The 16,502-nt window shown below is 40.5% G+C and overlaps 1 protein-coding gene across 2 annotated transcripts; it reads left to right on the top strand.

Annotated features, from left to right (window-relative positions):
- The first annotated feature begins 290 nt into the window (after window positions 1-290).
- kitb (KIT proto-oncogene, receptor tyrosine kinase b) lies at window positions 291-16,460 on the top strand. Of its 2 annotated transcripts, none has more exons than XM_058069328.1 (21): window positions 291-523; window positions 2,753-3,028; window positions 3,107-3,391; window positions 5,014-5,153; window positions 6,819-6,987; window positions 8,257-8,446; window positions 8,524-8,639; window positions 8,712-8,826; window positions 9,170-9,357; window positions 9,699-9,805; window positions 11,093-11,219; window positions 11,304-11,408; window positions 11,489-11,599; window positions 12,145-12,283; window positions 12,367-12,431; window positions 12,527-12,618; window positions 12,789-12,911; window positions 13,306-13,417; window positions 13,516-13,615; window positions 13,699-13,804; window positions 14,360-16,460. In XM_058069328.1, exons 1-21 carry the CDS (start codon window positions 454-456, stop codon window positions 14,501-14,503), a joined length of 2,880 nt encoding a protein of 959 aa, XP_057925311.1. In that variant the 5' UTR covers window positions 291-453; the 3' UTR covers window positions 14,504-16,460. The 2 variants fall into 2 exon arrangements, with proteins under 2 accessions (XP_057925311.1, XP_057925302.1); XM_058069319.1 differs by having other exon boundaries at window positions 12,364-12,431.
- The last annotated feature ends 42 nt before the right edge of the window (window positions 16,461-16,502 follow it).

Raw genomic sequence — 16,502 nt, 5'->3', positions numbered from 1 at the left:
CTAATGAAATGCCAGCATTACCAACAGAATGAGCCCTGAGCCCAGAATGAGCATCACAGCAGGCGGAAGTAAAATGTGTGAGAAGACATTTAGCACCTCATCAAAGTAAGTGAGCTGAGCACAATTCCATGTTTTGTCTCATTCTTTCTGTAATTATGCGGCAAGGCTGGAAATTGTCAAGTAAATTTCCAGTAATGTGCTTCTCATCTCCTTTGGCTTGCCTCCAACCAATACGAAACAGGGGGGAGGTGCCTATGTAGGGAGGAGAGAAAAAGGGAGAAGGAGGAGGCTGAGTAGTGTACTGTATCTTTAAGACCAACTGGATCCATCACAGAAGACTCTTCCTTTACAGCTCATTACTCTAGAGTGGATCTTTTCTGGACACTTTGTTGAGTAATAGTCTTTATTATTACTGTGCAGGATGGCCTCAGGCACATAGAGTGGAGAGCCAACATGAAACACTTCAGCATGACATGTTTCTGGATTGTTTTTGCATCACATTTGGTTTTCCTGCCACTGACAGGTAAGAAAAACACAGCGCTGTCTTGACAGTTAACTTAGTCTTTATATAGTGTTGTATGCCAAATTTAGCTACACTTGCACCAAAGCTTTGCTCTCTTTTAGGAGGCATTTTTAATGCATTATTGCTTTATTGCATCATTTGGAATTGATAAGTGTATAAGCTATAAAGCATGTAAGCCTATTTAAATGTCCACTCCCTGTATATGTTGTGTTAATATGATTTGTGAGAATTATTTGCTGAGAAATGTCCTACAGAAATGCTCACAAAGCTAAACAAAAAACAAAAAACCAGAGTAAATAATAAATGTGAAATATGGTCCACATAATATCATAATATGACATGCTGGACCGGATACAGCTCACAAGGCATGAGTTGAGACGCCTATGTAGTAAATATAGCAAAAGTATGGATGTATTAAAAATATCCATATTTGTAGTAGCAAATTCCAAAGGCAATGCAGGCAGTAATGATTGAGTTACAAGCGTAAATAAAGGGAGTTAGTATGCTGGTGTTTAATAGTGCACTTTAACTCAACCTGTCAGTTCAAGTTTACAGATATCACAGCTCATTTGCATAACCACCTTGTCGCTAAGAAGGGAAAGGGCGGAGGTGTAGTTTCTTTTCTCACTAAGCAACAGGTGTGTGTGTGTGTTGTCAGTTTGAAAGCAATCAATTATTCATCGGCCCGAAATGATAGCTTGTGTGCACTGAGCAGAACAAAGATGGTGGTCTTACACAAACAAAATATCTCCAAACTGTAAACTCTGATTATGGTTCAGCTTCATAAAGCTGACAACGTATTGCATTACCTCTGTAGTAAAGGTCAAAATATTTGTAATTTTCAAATCTCTCCCCAAAAAAAGCAGATATTGACATTTCAGCGTCAGTGTTGCATGTCCATCCTATAGCGCTTGGCCCAAAGGCACAACAGTCACATGAAGATCCTGTTCTTGAAAACGCAGCAAACATGCACAAGGAGGAAAGAGAAAGACACTATGGAAATGTTTATTCATCCTAATGGAATGACTTTAGGGGCCTTAGGTAATGATTACTCAGCTCTAGACAGCTCATACTTATTGATTGGTCCACTGAGCACTATGTCTTCGGAGGCTGTGTGCAAATCAAAGTATGCTATTTAATCATCACATTAAGCTCTGCATAGTATTCTATCGTATTATTTTGTAGGTCCTCAGCTGGTCGCTCTGCTACTGAAAATGCACAGACAAAATAGTCTGACTTAATTACTGAAAACTTTATGCTTGTTTGTTTGTTTTTCCTCAAGTCACATGGTCACCTGCTGCTAGGCAGAAGCCCAACACAGCAGAGAAAGGATGGTCTAATACAGGGGTCTCAAACTCAATTTACTTGGGGGCCACTGGAGCTCGGGTGGGGTGAGACTGGGCCGCATCAGGTTTAAAAAAAAAACAACAAAAAAAACGCATTTATTAAAAACAAAAAAATTAAAAAAACTTCGCTTTGGTTCCAATTTTCTACAAGAAAAGCTCTGATAAAACATTCCACTGTTCTCAAATATCTTACTTTTTATTTTTCTACACAAAATTAGATGAAAAATAAATAAAAAATCAAGAATAAAGAAAATCAATCAATCAGTAATAAATAAATAAATATAATAAGAATAATAAAACGTCAAATAATAAAAACTTAAGAAACCACATATAGTTGGTGGGTAGACAAATTATTTTTTCAGATTAAAATGAACAAAGCATTATTAGAGCCCTGTAGACATGACAAAACACGACTATAGTCACATTTATACTCTTTTTATTTACAACATATTGCGCAACTGCAGGGTCTTGAGACACATGCTAACTCGCAAACTAGAGAGCTAGCGACCTAAACGGTAGCCTTCAAGTTATTTCCTTTAAACTTAAATAGCCAAAAACTTACCACTTCCACACAGATAGGGAGGATAACTATTAACAGTTATTTAACCTTTAACATGAACATTAATCAAACGTACTAATTTTTTCTGGGTACATGATACCATACAGCATCCATATCAAACTTGCACATTAAACTTTCATATGAAGGCGGGGGCCTCAAACTAGTGTCCTGCGGGCCACATTTGGCCCGCGGGCCGCGTGTTTGAGACCCCTGGTCTAATAGTTTTGGGGGTTGATGCCACTGGGCGTTCTGCTGGATCTGGTGGGACATTGGGACATTAAAGGGGTAGGACCTTTAAGACTCATCCCATGTCTTCTTTTCCAGTGTGGTGTAAGCCTGTCATCTCCCCCAACGGGCCTCACATTGTTGTCCCCAAGAGGGGGAAGCTGGAGCTTTATTGCCATGACAATGCAACCACGTCTGGCGTGCCGTCCAGGTTGAGGTGGCAGAGGGATAAAGCTCGCAGACTGGAGGGCGAGGTGGGGGAGGGCGGCGTGGTTGTTGTCAAGGTACCTGCGGCACAAGCCTACCACATGGGCCGCTACACATGCATCAACAACAGCACACAAGAACACAGCTCCATCTATGTATACGTGAAAGGTAGGTGTTATGGGCCATGAAGAGTACAGTATCCTTTCATAGACTCCCATGTCAACTCTACACCTTTTATCTGCGCAGACCCTGTTAATGCGTTCCAGCGCACCATGGTCAATGTCATCCTGGTGCGGGCTGGGGAGAACTGCACCATTCCCTGCCTCGTGACTGACCCTGAAGTCACCCTGCTGGCTTTGGAGACATGTGACGGGCGACCTTTGCCCTCCAATATGAATTACTGGACCCACCGTGAGCAAGGTGTTATTATTGGCAATACAAGGAAGGAGTTTGAGGGGTGCTACGTGTGTGTGGGCCAGAGAGGTGGAGATAATGTGACATCCAGCCAGTATACTGTGGATGTACGGCAAGGTAAAGAACGTCTTCTTTTTGTCATTTGGGCACTAACAGTGTGAGACTGAATGGGGGCTGGTGGGAAAATGTTGGAACGAATGTTGGAACAAATAGCAATCAGTAGAGGAGAAGCCACCGGCCAAGCGTGGCATTACTTCTTCTGCTATTAATCAAATTAAGCATAAAACTGATAATGTAATGTTTTATCATAATGTAGAATGAATATGAATAATATGAATACGTAATGAATATGAATCATAATGTTCTATCCCGGGCTGCATGGCGGTCGAGTGGTTAGCGCGCAGACCTCACATGCATGACCTCCCGTGCATGCATGGGTTTTCTCCGGGTACTCCGGTTTCCTCCCACATTCCAAAAACATGCTAGGTTAATTGGTGACTCCAAATTGTCCATAGGTATGAATGTGAGAGTGAATGGTTGTTTGTCTATATGTGCCCTGTGATTGGCTGGCGACCATTCCAGGGTGTACCCCGCCTCTCGCCTGAAGACAGCTGGGATAGGCTCCAGCACGCCCGCGACCCTCGTGAGGAAAAGCGGTAGAAAATGAATTAATTAATGAATGTTCTATCCCAGTTCTGCAAAGAGCAGTAGGCACAGATTAAACATCTGTCAAACAACTAAAAGGCTGTAAAAACAAAACCAATGTTAATAGTAAATGACAAAAACACTCAAAAGTGCAAAAGGTGAAAGACATTTACAAGTCATATACACCTCATTGATCTCATTTTTCAACACAATGAAGTGTAAAAAGAGATTAGTCCGTAAAATAGTTATTTAGTTAGTAAAATATAATAATAACAAACAATTTGGCTTAGCTCATTCTCTTCTTTTTTTAATCAAAAGCAAAAACCATTATCACAAGTTTATCTTTTAAGTTTTATACCATAATTTTCTTGAAAATGTTTCAAATACGAATTACAGGTAGATGCATAGTTTGCACTGGCAATGTAGGCAGATATATAGTATTGTATACACATGCATACAAAAGCAATGAAAACATAACCTTGGTGGAGGTAATAAAAATCCAAGCCTATTGACAAAACCTAAAGCGATCACTGGCATATAAAACAGGTTGGTACAACTCTCAACATCACTGACAAATGAAGTGTTGACCTTCATGTTTCTATCTATCCCCGCACTGCATCACAATTTCCAAAGACAAACCAGTCTCCTTTTTGACCGATGCAGAGTCGGATGTGGTGAAGGACGTGGAGATTAGCAGAGCCTCGTATTTAACAAAGCTTTGTAACGACGCATGCACACGATGTTTGGGCTAAACAGAGTTATGACAACCTTTGTCAAACACGAGAGGCGAAGTGACGTCAGTGACATTTATTGATAGCAATTAATCCAGCTGTTTATGTCTGCCTAAGATTGAGGATATATGCAAATATAAACGTGTTAGTGTGCATGTGTGTGGGGTTAACTCGTTTCTTTCCAATGACACTCTTGAGGCTCTTTTAGTTAATTGGATTCATTGGTATGCATACAAATTATGTTTATGCTTGTCAAATGTATTCTTTTAAATGGCAACATTAGCCAAAGTAATTCTTTCCGGAGCCGGAAATGTGTAGGACGCTCTAATGCATTTATTTATTTTATTTTTTCCTTTTAACCAGTTCCAGATGTGCTTCCAATCATCACATTGTCTGAGAGGGGCAAGGTTATCTTGCGGAAAGGAGAGAGGTTTGAAGTTACTTGTAGCTCCTCCAATGTCAATCCAGACTTTAATGTCAAGTGGGACTACCCTTCAACAGCGGTGAGTTGGCATCAATCACGGCATCAAGTGGCTATTCCTCGAAACAACACGGGCTGTTTCTGTTTAAGGGACAAGTAAATATTTAGGCTGAAGGCATGTTTAATTTGGAAAGGTTTCTTGAGGTTGGGTCTCTAGAGCGTTCACTTCAGTCAACACAAAAACTAAAAGACGATATCCAATTGCAGGTGTCATTTGAAATGTTTACTGTCCCACAAATTGACGCTAAAACAATGTTATTGTCAACATTTTTAATACCAAATAAGCCACCGTTATGATAATATATAAAATTAATAATAAGATATAATAGTAATGCAATATTTCCTTTAATATTTCTTTCACTCTGTAAAGTTTATGACATGTATTTTCTCACACGCTATTGGTACTGTCTGTTAAACGTTTTCAGCATTTCTTGGAATGCTGGATTGTCAACTGCATTAAAGAGCAGCATTTCTTTTGCAGTGACTTTATGTGAGTGTATACCATTTATTCCGTTTGTATACAATTTATTTGGCAAACCACATGACTCAGTGAGTGTTGACTGTCAGAACGAAGGCTCTGCGCCTCAATGTGTAGTTAGTTGGATATGTTTGAGGTGGGCAAGTTCATTTTATTGCCTTTTATGTTGCTACCACTTTGGAATAAATTTGGCATACCAACTTGTTCATGTTGCTCATCTTAGTTCGTTAACATTCCCACATGGGGACTGTGCCATTTGGCTTTCCACAGCTTTCCAAACATCTTTTTCCCCTCCTTATTTCTACTACAATACCTTGCATTGCTCGTGAATAGCCTCCACTCCTGTAAGACTTAGAAGGGATCTCACTCTGTTCACTGTTGTTCTGTGAAGTGTCTAAATGCAGAATCAACGCAGCGTGAACTCTCTTCCTGGCTGTTTGGAGGCGAGAGACGAGGAAAACAGTTTTGAATATGCCTTAAAGGTCTCGTAATAGTGTATTACACGTCTGCTGTCCAAAATCTAAATCTGCTGTCCTTGATGCTGGAATTCAGACAGTGCTTTTAGTACTGGGAACACGCCGTTTGCCCATGTGGACACAGCACTAATACCCGGCCCCTTATTAACATTTTACAAACACTATTATGTGAGCTAAAGATTGTCTCTATGAGGAACAAGGTCTTTCCTTCATGATGATTGATGAACTTCAAAAGCAACTGTTTGAAAAGTCTCAAAAGTGAAGCCAAGAAGTGAGTAAAATGCTCGAGGCACACATATTACTGTTAGAACACCATTGAAGAGTCAGTTAATGGCAAATAGAACTGTTAGACGGACTAAAGCACAAACTTGATCATGGCCTGCATCCGTTTCTCATGTTTGAACATCCCATATTAATAGTACAACCTCAAGAATGCTTTGAGAGCGTTTTCTTCAAATGTAATAAAGCTGCAATTTGGCTGCAAGGGTGATTTGATTTTGCTGAACAAAGGTTGCGTCCATCCCGTTCTTCTTAATGTGACAAGTCAGCCACGCCTGAAGGAAATTTCATTAGCTTGGGAACAAACGCAAGTTAATAAAGGCCAGCAAAGGGCAGCTTCTATGAAAGTTGTAGAAAAAAAAACTTTTCTGGCCCTTTATAGATGTATAAGATCCTGTTTACAGTACTTCTGTATTGGTCACATATGCTTAGCTGTGCCCCCTTTGTTCTGCAGCATCCAGATGAATCCCACACCTCACACATCCTTCCTGGGTCTCATGGTTATCAAAGGGGCTCCCGGCTCGTGATTACATCTGTGGACCAAACAGACTCAGGGACATACCGCTGCTCAGCCCACAATGAGAGAGGCAGCAGCTCCACAGGACTACAGCTGAATGTCTGTGGTGAGAATTATGCGTTCATGCATATACGTACAATGTGAGTTTTCTTAAATCATCTAACCTTGGGGAATACTTCATAAAAACAAGATTGATGCAACATGCATGTATGATACAACTTCCCTTCTTCAATGGACCTATTAGAAGGTTAACGTCACAGTAATAAAGGTAAAGCTGTTAACTGTCGACATGATGTCACCTGCTGAAATGTGTTGCACTAAAAGCAACCAAGATTGTTGCTTTCTTACCTAAGAAAAAAAAAAACCCTGACACGCCTTAAAAACGATCTTTTTGCATATTATGCAAATAAAGTGCCCTAGGGGGACATCTACCCTCACTTGAAAAAATCCAATGAAAAAGCCAGTTGGGGCATGTCAAGACACGACTTGCCAACAAGACCATGACCAGAGGGAGCCAGGTTTTAAGAGCGTATAGAATGACAGAACAAACAGCAGAAACGGTCTGCTAACAAAACAGGAGAAGACTTTCTGGTACATCATAAAAATTGACCCATGAAAAGGCAGACTTAACATAAACCTGAATTAGTTCCCGGATAAGAAAATAGTTTGGTTTATTTTATTTGAACAGACACTTTTGGGCTATAAATACAAAAAAATGTATGTTAATGCTATGAGAGGCAGTTACCATGCCAAAATAGTAATTAATTATATACAGAATGGGCATCTGAGTGATATAATTGGACTCTAACCTCCATTTTCCACTATTTGGCATAGCTGTTGCCATTGATACATCTTCATTGGCAAAAGCGGGTACTATTTTTCATACTTCGTCATGCCAGGATTCCAATATTGACACATAGATACCACGTACAATGCCACTCAACATTTGGAGCTTATTCGTGGAAAGCAACATTGTCATGACTATCATTGAGAATATATGACAAAAGTGACAAAAAAATAAACACACACTTGATAACATGAGCTTATCCTGCTGCTATGTTAGCTCTCCTTACCTTCATTCTCCTCCATGGTTGATGTTTGCATGTACCATACTGGCTGATGCGGTTTGGATTTCATAATTTTCCCCGTACACCAAGGAGGGTAGCACTGTGCAGTGGAACCAGAGCAATTCTTAAGCACTTTAAGATGAATAACACAAAGGCAGAAACATGCACTATTAATAAGACCATTCATGGATGTCAACATTTACCAAACATACAAAAAATACTAAACATGCAGGTTTTGCACCTAAGTGACCAACTCTAGTGTCAAATACATAAAACAGTGTTTGCTAACTATCATATATCTTATACAGATAAGGGGTTCATTACCATGTTTGGCCATCCAAGTCCCATCCGAGCCGATGTGCAAGAAGGGGAGAGCCTGAGTCTCAGAGTGGAGTTTGATGCCTATCCGGCACCCGGCACACTGTTCTGGTCTTACAACGACAAACGACTGCTCAACACCACAGAGCACGTCATCACAATCCACAAACACAAATACAGGTATCACTGTAACATACAATAGGATTCCAGTACAAGTACACACATCTGAATATACTAAAAAATCAACTTTATTTCAGGTTCATCAGTGAGCTGAGACTGGTGAGAGTTCTTGGCTCAGAAGGTGGGATCTATAAATTCTTCACCAGCCATGAAGACGCATCCTTTGAATATTTCTTTGAAGTATATGTCAATAGTAAGTCATTTTTCAACATTAATACAGTTTAAATGAGCATCTTTGATAACAGTGTCTATTCACTTTTACAAGGTAAGCCAGTCATCATCGCCCAGGAAGGGCCAGTCGATGGTCAGGTCAAGTGTGTGGCTGCTGGTCATCCAGTTCCTAAAATCAGTTGGTACCTGTGTGCTCTTCCTCACACAAGGTATTACATTATACTAATATCACCTATACACTGACGGAATATGGCGTAAGACTTTACGGGAGGCACAGTTGTTTGACTTTATATATGTTTAAAACCTTAGTAACTACAGTAAGTCTGGGGTGAGTAGAAAATATGCTCCAAAGATTTGTTATTCGTGGAACAGTTCATTAGCATTAAATCTGCAGACCACCAAAATAAGCGTTGTTAGAATCTTTAATTTCAGCATCAAGGTTAGATTTTTGGCAACAAACATCTAAGACTTTTTAAAAAAATAATATATTGAGTTTTTTGATAGTGTGCACACAATGCTACACAAGTGATCTTGTTGATGACCTCTCCACAGGTGCTCACAGCTGCCCAATGCCACCCAATGGGAAACCGTAGATGTCACCATGGTGACAGAGTCCACCTTTAGCAGGAGTGAGGTGGAGAGCCGATTGAACATCAGCAAGGTGCACGCCAACTACCATACGTTGGAGTGTGTGGCTTCGACAGAGGGAGAAGAAGCCTTCACGCTCTTCTCCATCAGCGGTACCGCATCGTTAATATCTCCAACACACACACACAATTAAAGCAGACAGCAAAGAGGCGGTTAGCTCATAAACCCCCGCCATAAGCATACACATAAACAAACCCTTTGACCCCTGTGTGCATGGTGGCCAGGTGTGTGGTTACTGGCTACAGATTGAATGAGATTAGATTTTGCTGACAGTGCAGGCTGGGATTAGATGGCGTTGCCTTGCTAATCCAGGACACACAAACAAACACCACTGCTGCAGCTGTCTGTCTTAATACGGTGTCTCAATATTGAGCCTATGTTGTGTGTAAAGTTGTGTGTGTACCTTCTCATTGTGGCTTTGTTCTTCTCTCAGAGCGACTTGTCCCCCATAAACTGTTCACCCCGCTTCTAACTGGCATAGTGGCCATCGGCGCCTTACTCTGCCTGTTCCTTGTGGTTCTGCTCTATAAATACATGCAGGTAAGAACCAAATAACTTAAGTTACTATTTCATATTAGAAAGGATTTGATCCCATCGTCCTTACTGACAAAATATGAGGTGCCTCGACGGTTCCTGGAAAAAGGGGTTTCATTCATCTGCTTCATGTGTCATGCCTCCAGAAAGTCACACACATCCTGCTCAGATGAGCTTCTTCATCCCTTTTTGAACAATCTAAGTGTATCCTAATGAAATTGAAATGACTCAGTCAGCTATCAGATAGATTAAATTGACACGCATCTGAACAGGATGACATCTTTCTCTTACTCGTATGCCGTGACTCAGACTCCTCAGACAACCGAGTATGTTTTTGTGAGATGCCTACGTCAGAAAATGTTTCAAGAAGCCATTCAGTATAGGCTGCCGTCACAGCACGGTTCTCCGCTCATTAATTGGCAGCTACTTGAGTAAAGATCCGCCTGTATTTTTTTTGAAGCGACTACATAGCGCCAAAGAGCCAAAATGTAACAGTAAAGTACAACATTTTAGCCACTCAAAAATTTTAAAACACAGCCTTTTTCTATGCCGCTTATCCTCACTAGGGTCGCAGGTATGCTGGAGCCTATCCCAGCTGTCTTCAGGCGAGAGGAGGGGTACAACCCTGGACTGGTCGCCAGCCAATCACAGGGCACATATAGACAAACAACCATTCACACTCACATTCATACCTATGGACAATTTGGAGTCGCCAATTAACCTAGCATGTTTTTGGAATGTGGGAGGAAACCGGAGCACCCGGAGAAAACCCAAGCACGCAACGGGAGAACATGCAAACTCCACACAAAAATGCCCCCAGCGGAGAATCGATCCATGACTTTATGTCTCCTTTACGAAGAATTATTAATTCTTATTTGATTGCCCAAGAGGGCTGCACGGCGTGCAAGTGGTTAGCGGCCATCTCATGTTGTCCCCATACGTGCGTGGGTTTTCTAAAGGGACTCCGGCTTCCTCCTGAATTCCAAAAACATGCTAGGCTAATTGGCGATTGTCCATAGGTATGAATGTGAGTGAATGAGTCTATATGTGCCCTGTGATTGGCTGGCGACCAGTCCAGGCTGTACCGCGCCTCTCGCCAGACAGCTGGGATAGGCTCCAGCACTCTCGCAACCCTTGTAAGGATAGCAGTATGAAATTAATGAGTAAATGATTGTCCAAGTGCACCTGATTTTAAGGCTGCTGATGAGTTATCAATAGAATTGCTCCATGTAACTGTTGTCTGTATTATTAAGCACCAACTCTTCTCCTCTCATTCCTCTCACTTTTCAACAGAAACCAAAATTTCAAATCCAATGGAAGGTCATCGAGAGTATCCATGGCAACAACTATATATATTTTGACCCCAACCAGCTTCCATATGACTCCAAATGGGAGTTTTCCCGACAGAAGCTACGCTTTGGTATATAGCATGTCAAGCTTTGTGTTTTTCTTGTGAGTTGTAATTTTTTTTGTAATAACTACGAACATGTATGTCACCACGCAGGAAAAACGCTTGGTTCTGGGGCTTTTGGGAAGGTGGTAAGAGCCACAGCATACGGCCTGTGCTCGGTTGACACCATCACAACTGTTGCTGTCAAGATGCTCAAACGTAAGCGAAATCAAAGGTTTAATCAATAAGCGATACTCTAAAAAGATGCTTCAGTTATCGCCCTGATGATGTCACTGCAGACAATGCTCACGCCACAGAGAAGGAGGCGCTGATGTCAGAGTTAAAGGTGCTTAGTTATCTTGGCAACCACATGAACATCGTGAACCTGCTGGGAGCCTGCACCGTTGGAGGTGAGAGGAGCCGTCTGAACCTAGATGCCAAAAAACAAAAACAAAAAGAAAGAAAAAGTTACATTCAGTCTTGTGTTCAGGTTTTGCTTTGGCTTGACTTAATTATTGATTTCTTCATGGCTGCTTGAGGTGGCTTAAAAGCACTAACTTGCTGCAATGCAAGGCGGTTATTATGCTTTTAATAGCAATCCAATATTGGACAGTCAAGTCAATGGCGGGCCAGCCTTACCATGAAGATGTAGATTGAGTGCAGCGAAGCAATAATATCTACCTGTCTGGGCATTCTCATCGACCGCACTGCAGCATCTTGATGGACAGCATATAAGTAGAAAGAGATGAAGCAGGTGCTGATGGCATGAAAACTCATTAAATGTATTGAATTGTGCTTTTTTTTTTAAGATAAAATATTGGTGTTTGCTCACATAGTCAACTCATGCTATAATGAACTACTTATAATCACAAACAGCATCCGCATCTCAGTGCTTAGTGTATTTGTTTTGTGGAGTTGCAGTCAGATTTCCATATTTATAATTCTGCACCCCCAGGTCCAATTTTAGTTATCACTGAATACTGTTGCTATGGCGACCTCCTCAACTTCCTGCGCAGAAAAAGAGAGTCCTTCCTAATTTCCCAAATTGGTGACAGCTACTATCGCAATGTCTCCAAACACACACAGCCAACAAGGTGAGGTACAAATGTACAAATCACATATATTTCTCACATATATTGTATAGTTCTAATTCTGTGTGCATGTGTGTGTGCAGCAGAGAGGTGGCAGGTACAGGATATATGCCTATGCGTCCATCTGACAAAGAAAGATCCTCCCAGTCAGGTAAGAAAACACTTTTCCATCATGCATTGCAGCAAAACTGCACATCCACAGTCCAGCCTTTATACGTAAATAATGTTGTGCCTAATGTCTTCTAGATGATGTAGATGAGCTTTCTCTGGATTCTGAAGATCTTCTCAGCTTCTCCTACCAGGTAGCCAAAGGGATGGAATACATCACTTCAAAAAACGTAAGTCTACAAGAAGCCATCACAGTCTTATCCAACAAAAGACGCATCAAACATTCAGTTTGTTGGTGACTAGCAGAACCGGTTCCAAAGTCAATAATACTCACATCCGTGTTTGTGTTTGCCCGTTGGTGTGTGTGTGTTTGTGTGGGCGTACATATGTGGGCGTGCAGTGCATCCACAGAGACCTCGCAGCCAGGAATGTTCTACTGACTCACGGCAGGGTGGCCAAGATCTGTGACTTTGGCTTGGCACGGGACATCACCACCGATTCTAGCTATGTGCTCCGAGGCAACGTCAGTAAACACATCTTTTTCTTTCCATTTGTCTTCCTTTCTGCATTTGTGCACAGAACACAGGTTCCATAATATCATTCCTTCAATTTTGAAGAATATTTTTTTCCTGATAGATTCAATGTAATTCAAAAAACAGTTTCATTTGCACTAATATAGCGGAATGAACAGAGTGAGTGAACCCTCCTATAAGTCATTCAGTCACTCTGTGTCAGTGGGTGGAGTCGGGATTATACACTGTATAAATGTTCATTCAAAATCTTGAAAAAATTGTGTTAGTGTTGATTTCATCAACTATGGGAATTGTTTAGACTGCTATAGCAATAACTTACAATCATTTAGGTTAATTATTAGAGGGGAAAATGACAAAATTGTAATGTTGTCTCTATTCCCGCAGGCACGTCTCCCAGTCAAGTGGATGTCTCCCGAGAGCATCTTCGATTGTGTCTACACATTTGAGAGTGACGTCTGGTCTTATGGCATCCTGCTATGGGAAATCTTTTCTTTGGGTAAACATGCTCATTTTGATCAGTTTCAGAATACCAAAAAGTATGTATTCCATTTCCATACCATACCTTATCATACACATTGTGTGTGTGTGATGTAGGTAACAGTCCCTATCCTGGGATGCAGGTGGGCTCAGCATTTTACCGACTGATTCAAGAAGGCCATAGGATGAGCAAACCAGAGTTTGCACCCACTCAGATGTAAGCTCCAATAATTTATTTTCATGTTAATATGCCTTTTTTTGATGGGTTAACTACAAAAAATATGAATCTGATCCCCGCAGGTATGACATGATGCTCTCATGCTGGAATCAGGACCCCTTGAAAAGACCCCCTTTTAGAAAACTGGTGGAGAGAACTGAACTCCTTTTGTCAGAAAATACCAGGAATGTAAGTAGAAAAAAAAACATGAATGATTTTGATTGTATTTTAATATCAGGGTACATCACATGTCCGGGCCTTGTGATACTTTGTTGATTATATTTAATTGTATTCAAAATGTCAGCATGTGGTATGGCAGTGTTGGTTTCTTCTTGGGGGAAAGATCACTGATAGCTCAGTGTTCAAGCGTCACTGGTACATCTTCACATAAAAAGTGTTGTTTTTCGGCACATTAATTTTCTTATTAGAGGAGGCTGTTTGCAATGCAGGGCAATATATTGTGTCGTAAATATCTCTTACTGCTGACTCCTACCTAGTTGTACAAGGACTGAATGGCACCTAGTAGCATTCCATGGAAACCGTACTGCCAAAGCACTCCACACAGGACACCGTGAGGAACAAGTTGTAATGCCTTTTCCGAGGCCTTTTTCAAAAATATACAAGTCCCTTTTCAGTGTGACTGTAATGATCTTTTGTATTAGGAGAAAGCAAGTTTGGAATTTGGGTCTGAAGCTGAAAATGTAGGCCAAACGTTCTCAAACGTATGTGCGTGTCATTCCTCAGGTTTACCTAACACTGAACAACGCTTCAGGGCCATCAGAGCAGCAGAGGGTGCCATCACGAAGGCTGAGCTCAGTGTGCAGCACCACAGCACCCACCCAGCCTTTGCTGCAGAGCACGGCTGACGTCTTCCTGGACTACGTCTGAACCACTTCTCACATTAATTTAGTAGAATGTCATACGAAAGGTTCTAGTCAAACCATGGTATTGTTCAGCGTACGTAGTATACATGGAAAGTCCAGCAGCAGAATGTGTGGTCGTGGCTATATTTTGTCATCATTTCAAAGACGTGCATTCTGAGCTGTCTCTTTTTAGGTGTTTTTATATCATTAGAATGCACAGTAAAGACAAAGACATGCACGTTCAAGTCTCACATAAGGATTGCGGAAAAAAATCCAAAAAAGTGCAGTTTTCCTTTAAATACTTCAGTTTTCTGTATTAAATTCTACTAAATTCTTGTGGAGACAGGTTGCGTGCACACGCATACAGTACATACAATATATACACACTCATATCTATACCATTTCTCAACAAACAGGAGCCAAATTGTTCTGTGCATTCAAGGTGAATGTAGATCACTGGGCTTTATGTGGTACAAGGTGTATATAAGCTGCACTGCTTTCAGTAATGCTTTCTGTCAACTGTTGTATTGATCTGTGTGTTACAACTTTCAGATGCATGTCGACAAAAAGCAAAGTCCAGCACGACAACATAAACATAAGCAGTATGGTAGTGATGAATCCAGACTGGGATTATACAGTATCTTAAAACGCTTGGGCAAATAGTTTTTTATCTGACTCAATTGAATGTGTGTCAGAGAGAGTCATCTCTGAGTAGGGCTGAGCCAGCTGCTTGATAGCAAACTTAGCTTAGCATCAAAACTGGGAACACAAAACTGGAAATTATGAAATAAAAGGTCATAATTATGAGATAAGAACATCCCAATTATAACACAAAGTCAAAATTATTAGATAAAAAGTCAGAATTGTAAGATACAATCATAATTATGAGGCAGTAAGTCATATTTGTGTGATAAGAAGTCGAGATTACCAGATAAAAAGTCAAAATTATGAGATAAGAAAATCATAATTATGACATAAAGTCAAAATCATGAAATGAAAAAGTCCTAATTTTGGGATAAAGTCAAAATTATGTGATGAAAAGTCACAATTATGAGATAAAAAGTCAAAATTATTAAATAAAATGTCATAATTATGATATTAAAAGCCAAAAACATAAACATGCATTGCTTACTTACCTTAGCACCATTGCCAGAAATACAGAAAGCACACTGATGTTGGCTCACATATTTTAGCATCTGCTTGTTAGCAAACTTAGCATCATGACCAGAAGCTCACTGATCATTAGCTTAGCATCATGGCCAGAAATACAGAAAGCAAACAAATATTTCCCACTCGAGGTGGCTTGTTAGCTACCTTAACTTGGTATCAAGACCAAAAACACTGAAACACCTCAAATGTACTTAGTTTGACTAAATTTAATCTGTTTTATCACCAAAGCAGCTTGCTAGCTACATTAGCCTAGCATGAAAACCCAAAACAGATAGCTCAGTCAACATAAACTTTACCTAATACCTCTCTTCACATTATACACAGTTGTTTGTTTGCTGCCTTAGCTTAGCATTAGCATCAAGAATGGAAACGTTGCTTTTAAGTTGCTTTTGTTCAGCGTAGTAATGGTGTTAGCCTCACATTTGGGACAGTTTGTTTTTTACAAATCCTAATTTTACGGGACCAGCTATCATCAAATTGGCCTTAATAATTCCTTGATGAAGTGTCTCCCTGAGAGTCAACACCACAAGCAAGTGGTAACTGATAAATATCAACATATGATGTCTGCTACCAGAGCCTACATGTGTACATATATTTGAGTAGTGTGATTTATCAACATATACAGTATGTATTTGTGGGGTCATTTGAGTTTAGCACGATTGATTGTGGGTTCTCTTTTGTCTCATTATGTGTATGCAATGTAAATACAATAGAGATGTGCCTTTAGATTTTGACTGGGTATGTTTGGAGTTTCCTGCAGTTTTGATACAGTTGGTTGACTTGTAATAATAAAGAAGGTACCTGTGACGGTAGGCGAGTCTAATGTGTCTGTAGTTTATTCTTAGTGTGCAAAT

The sequence above is a fragment of the Doryrhamphus excisus genome, chromosome 1, assembly GCF_030265055.1.
Source record: "Doryrhamphus excisus isolate RoL2022-K1 chromosome 1, RoL_Dexc_1.0, whole genome shotgun sequence".
In the NCBI taxonomy this organism is placed as follows: domain Eukaryota; kingdom Metazoa; phylum Chordata; class Actinopteri; order Syngnathiformes; family Syngnathidae; genus Doryrhamphus; species Doryrhamphus excisus.
The sequence above is the reverse complement of the archived record's forward strand: the minus strand, read 5'-3'. Positions and strand labels throughout refer to the sequence as shown.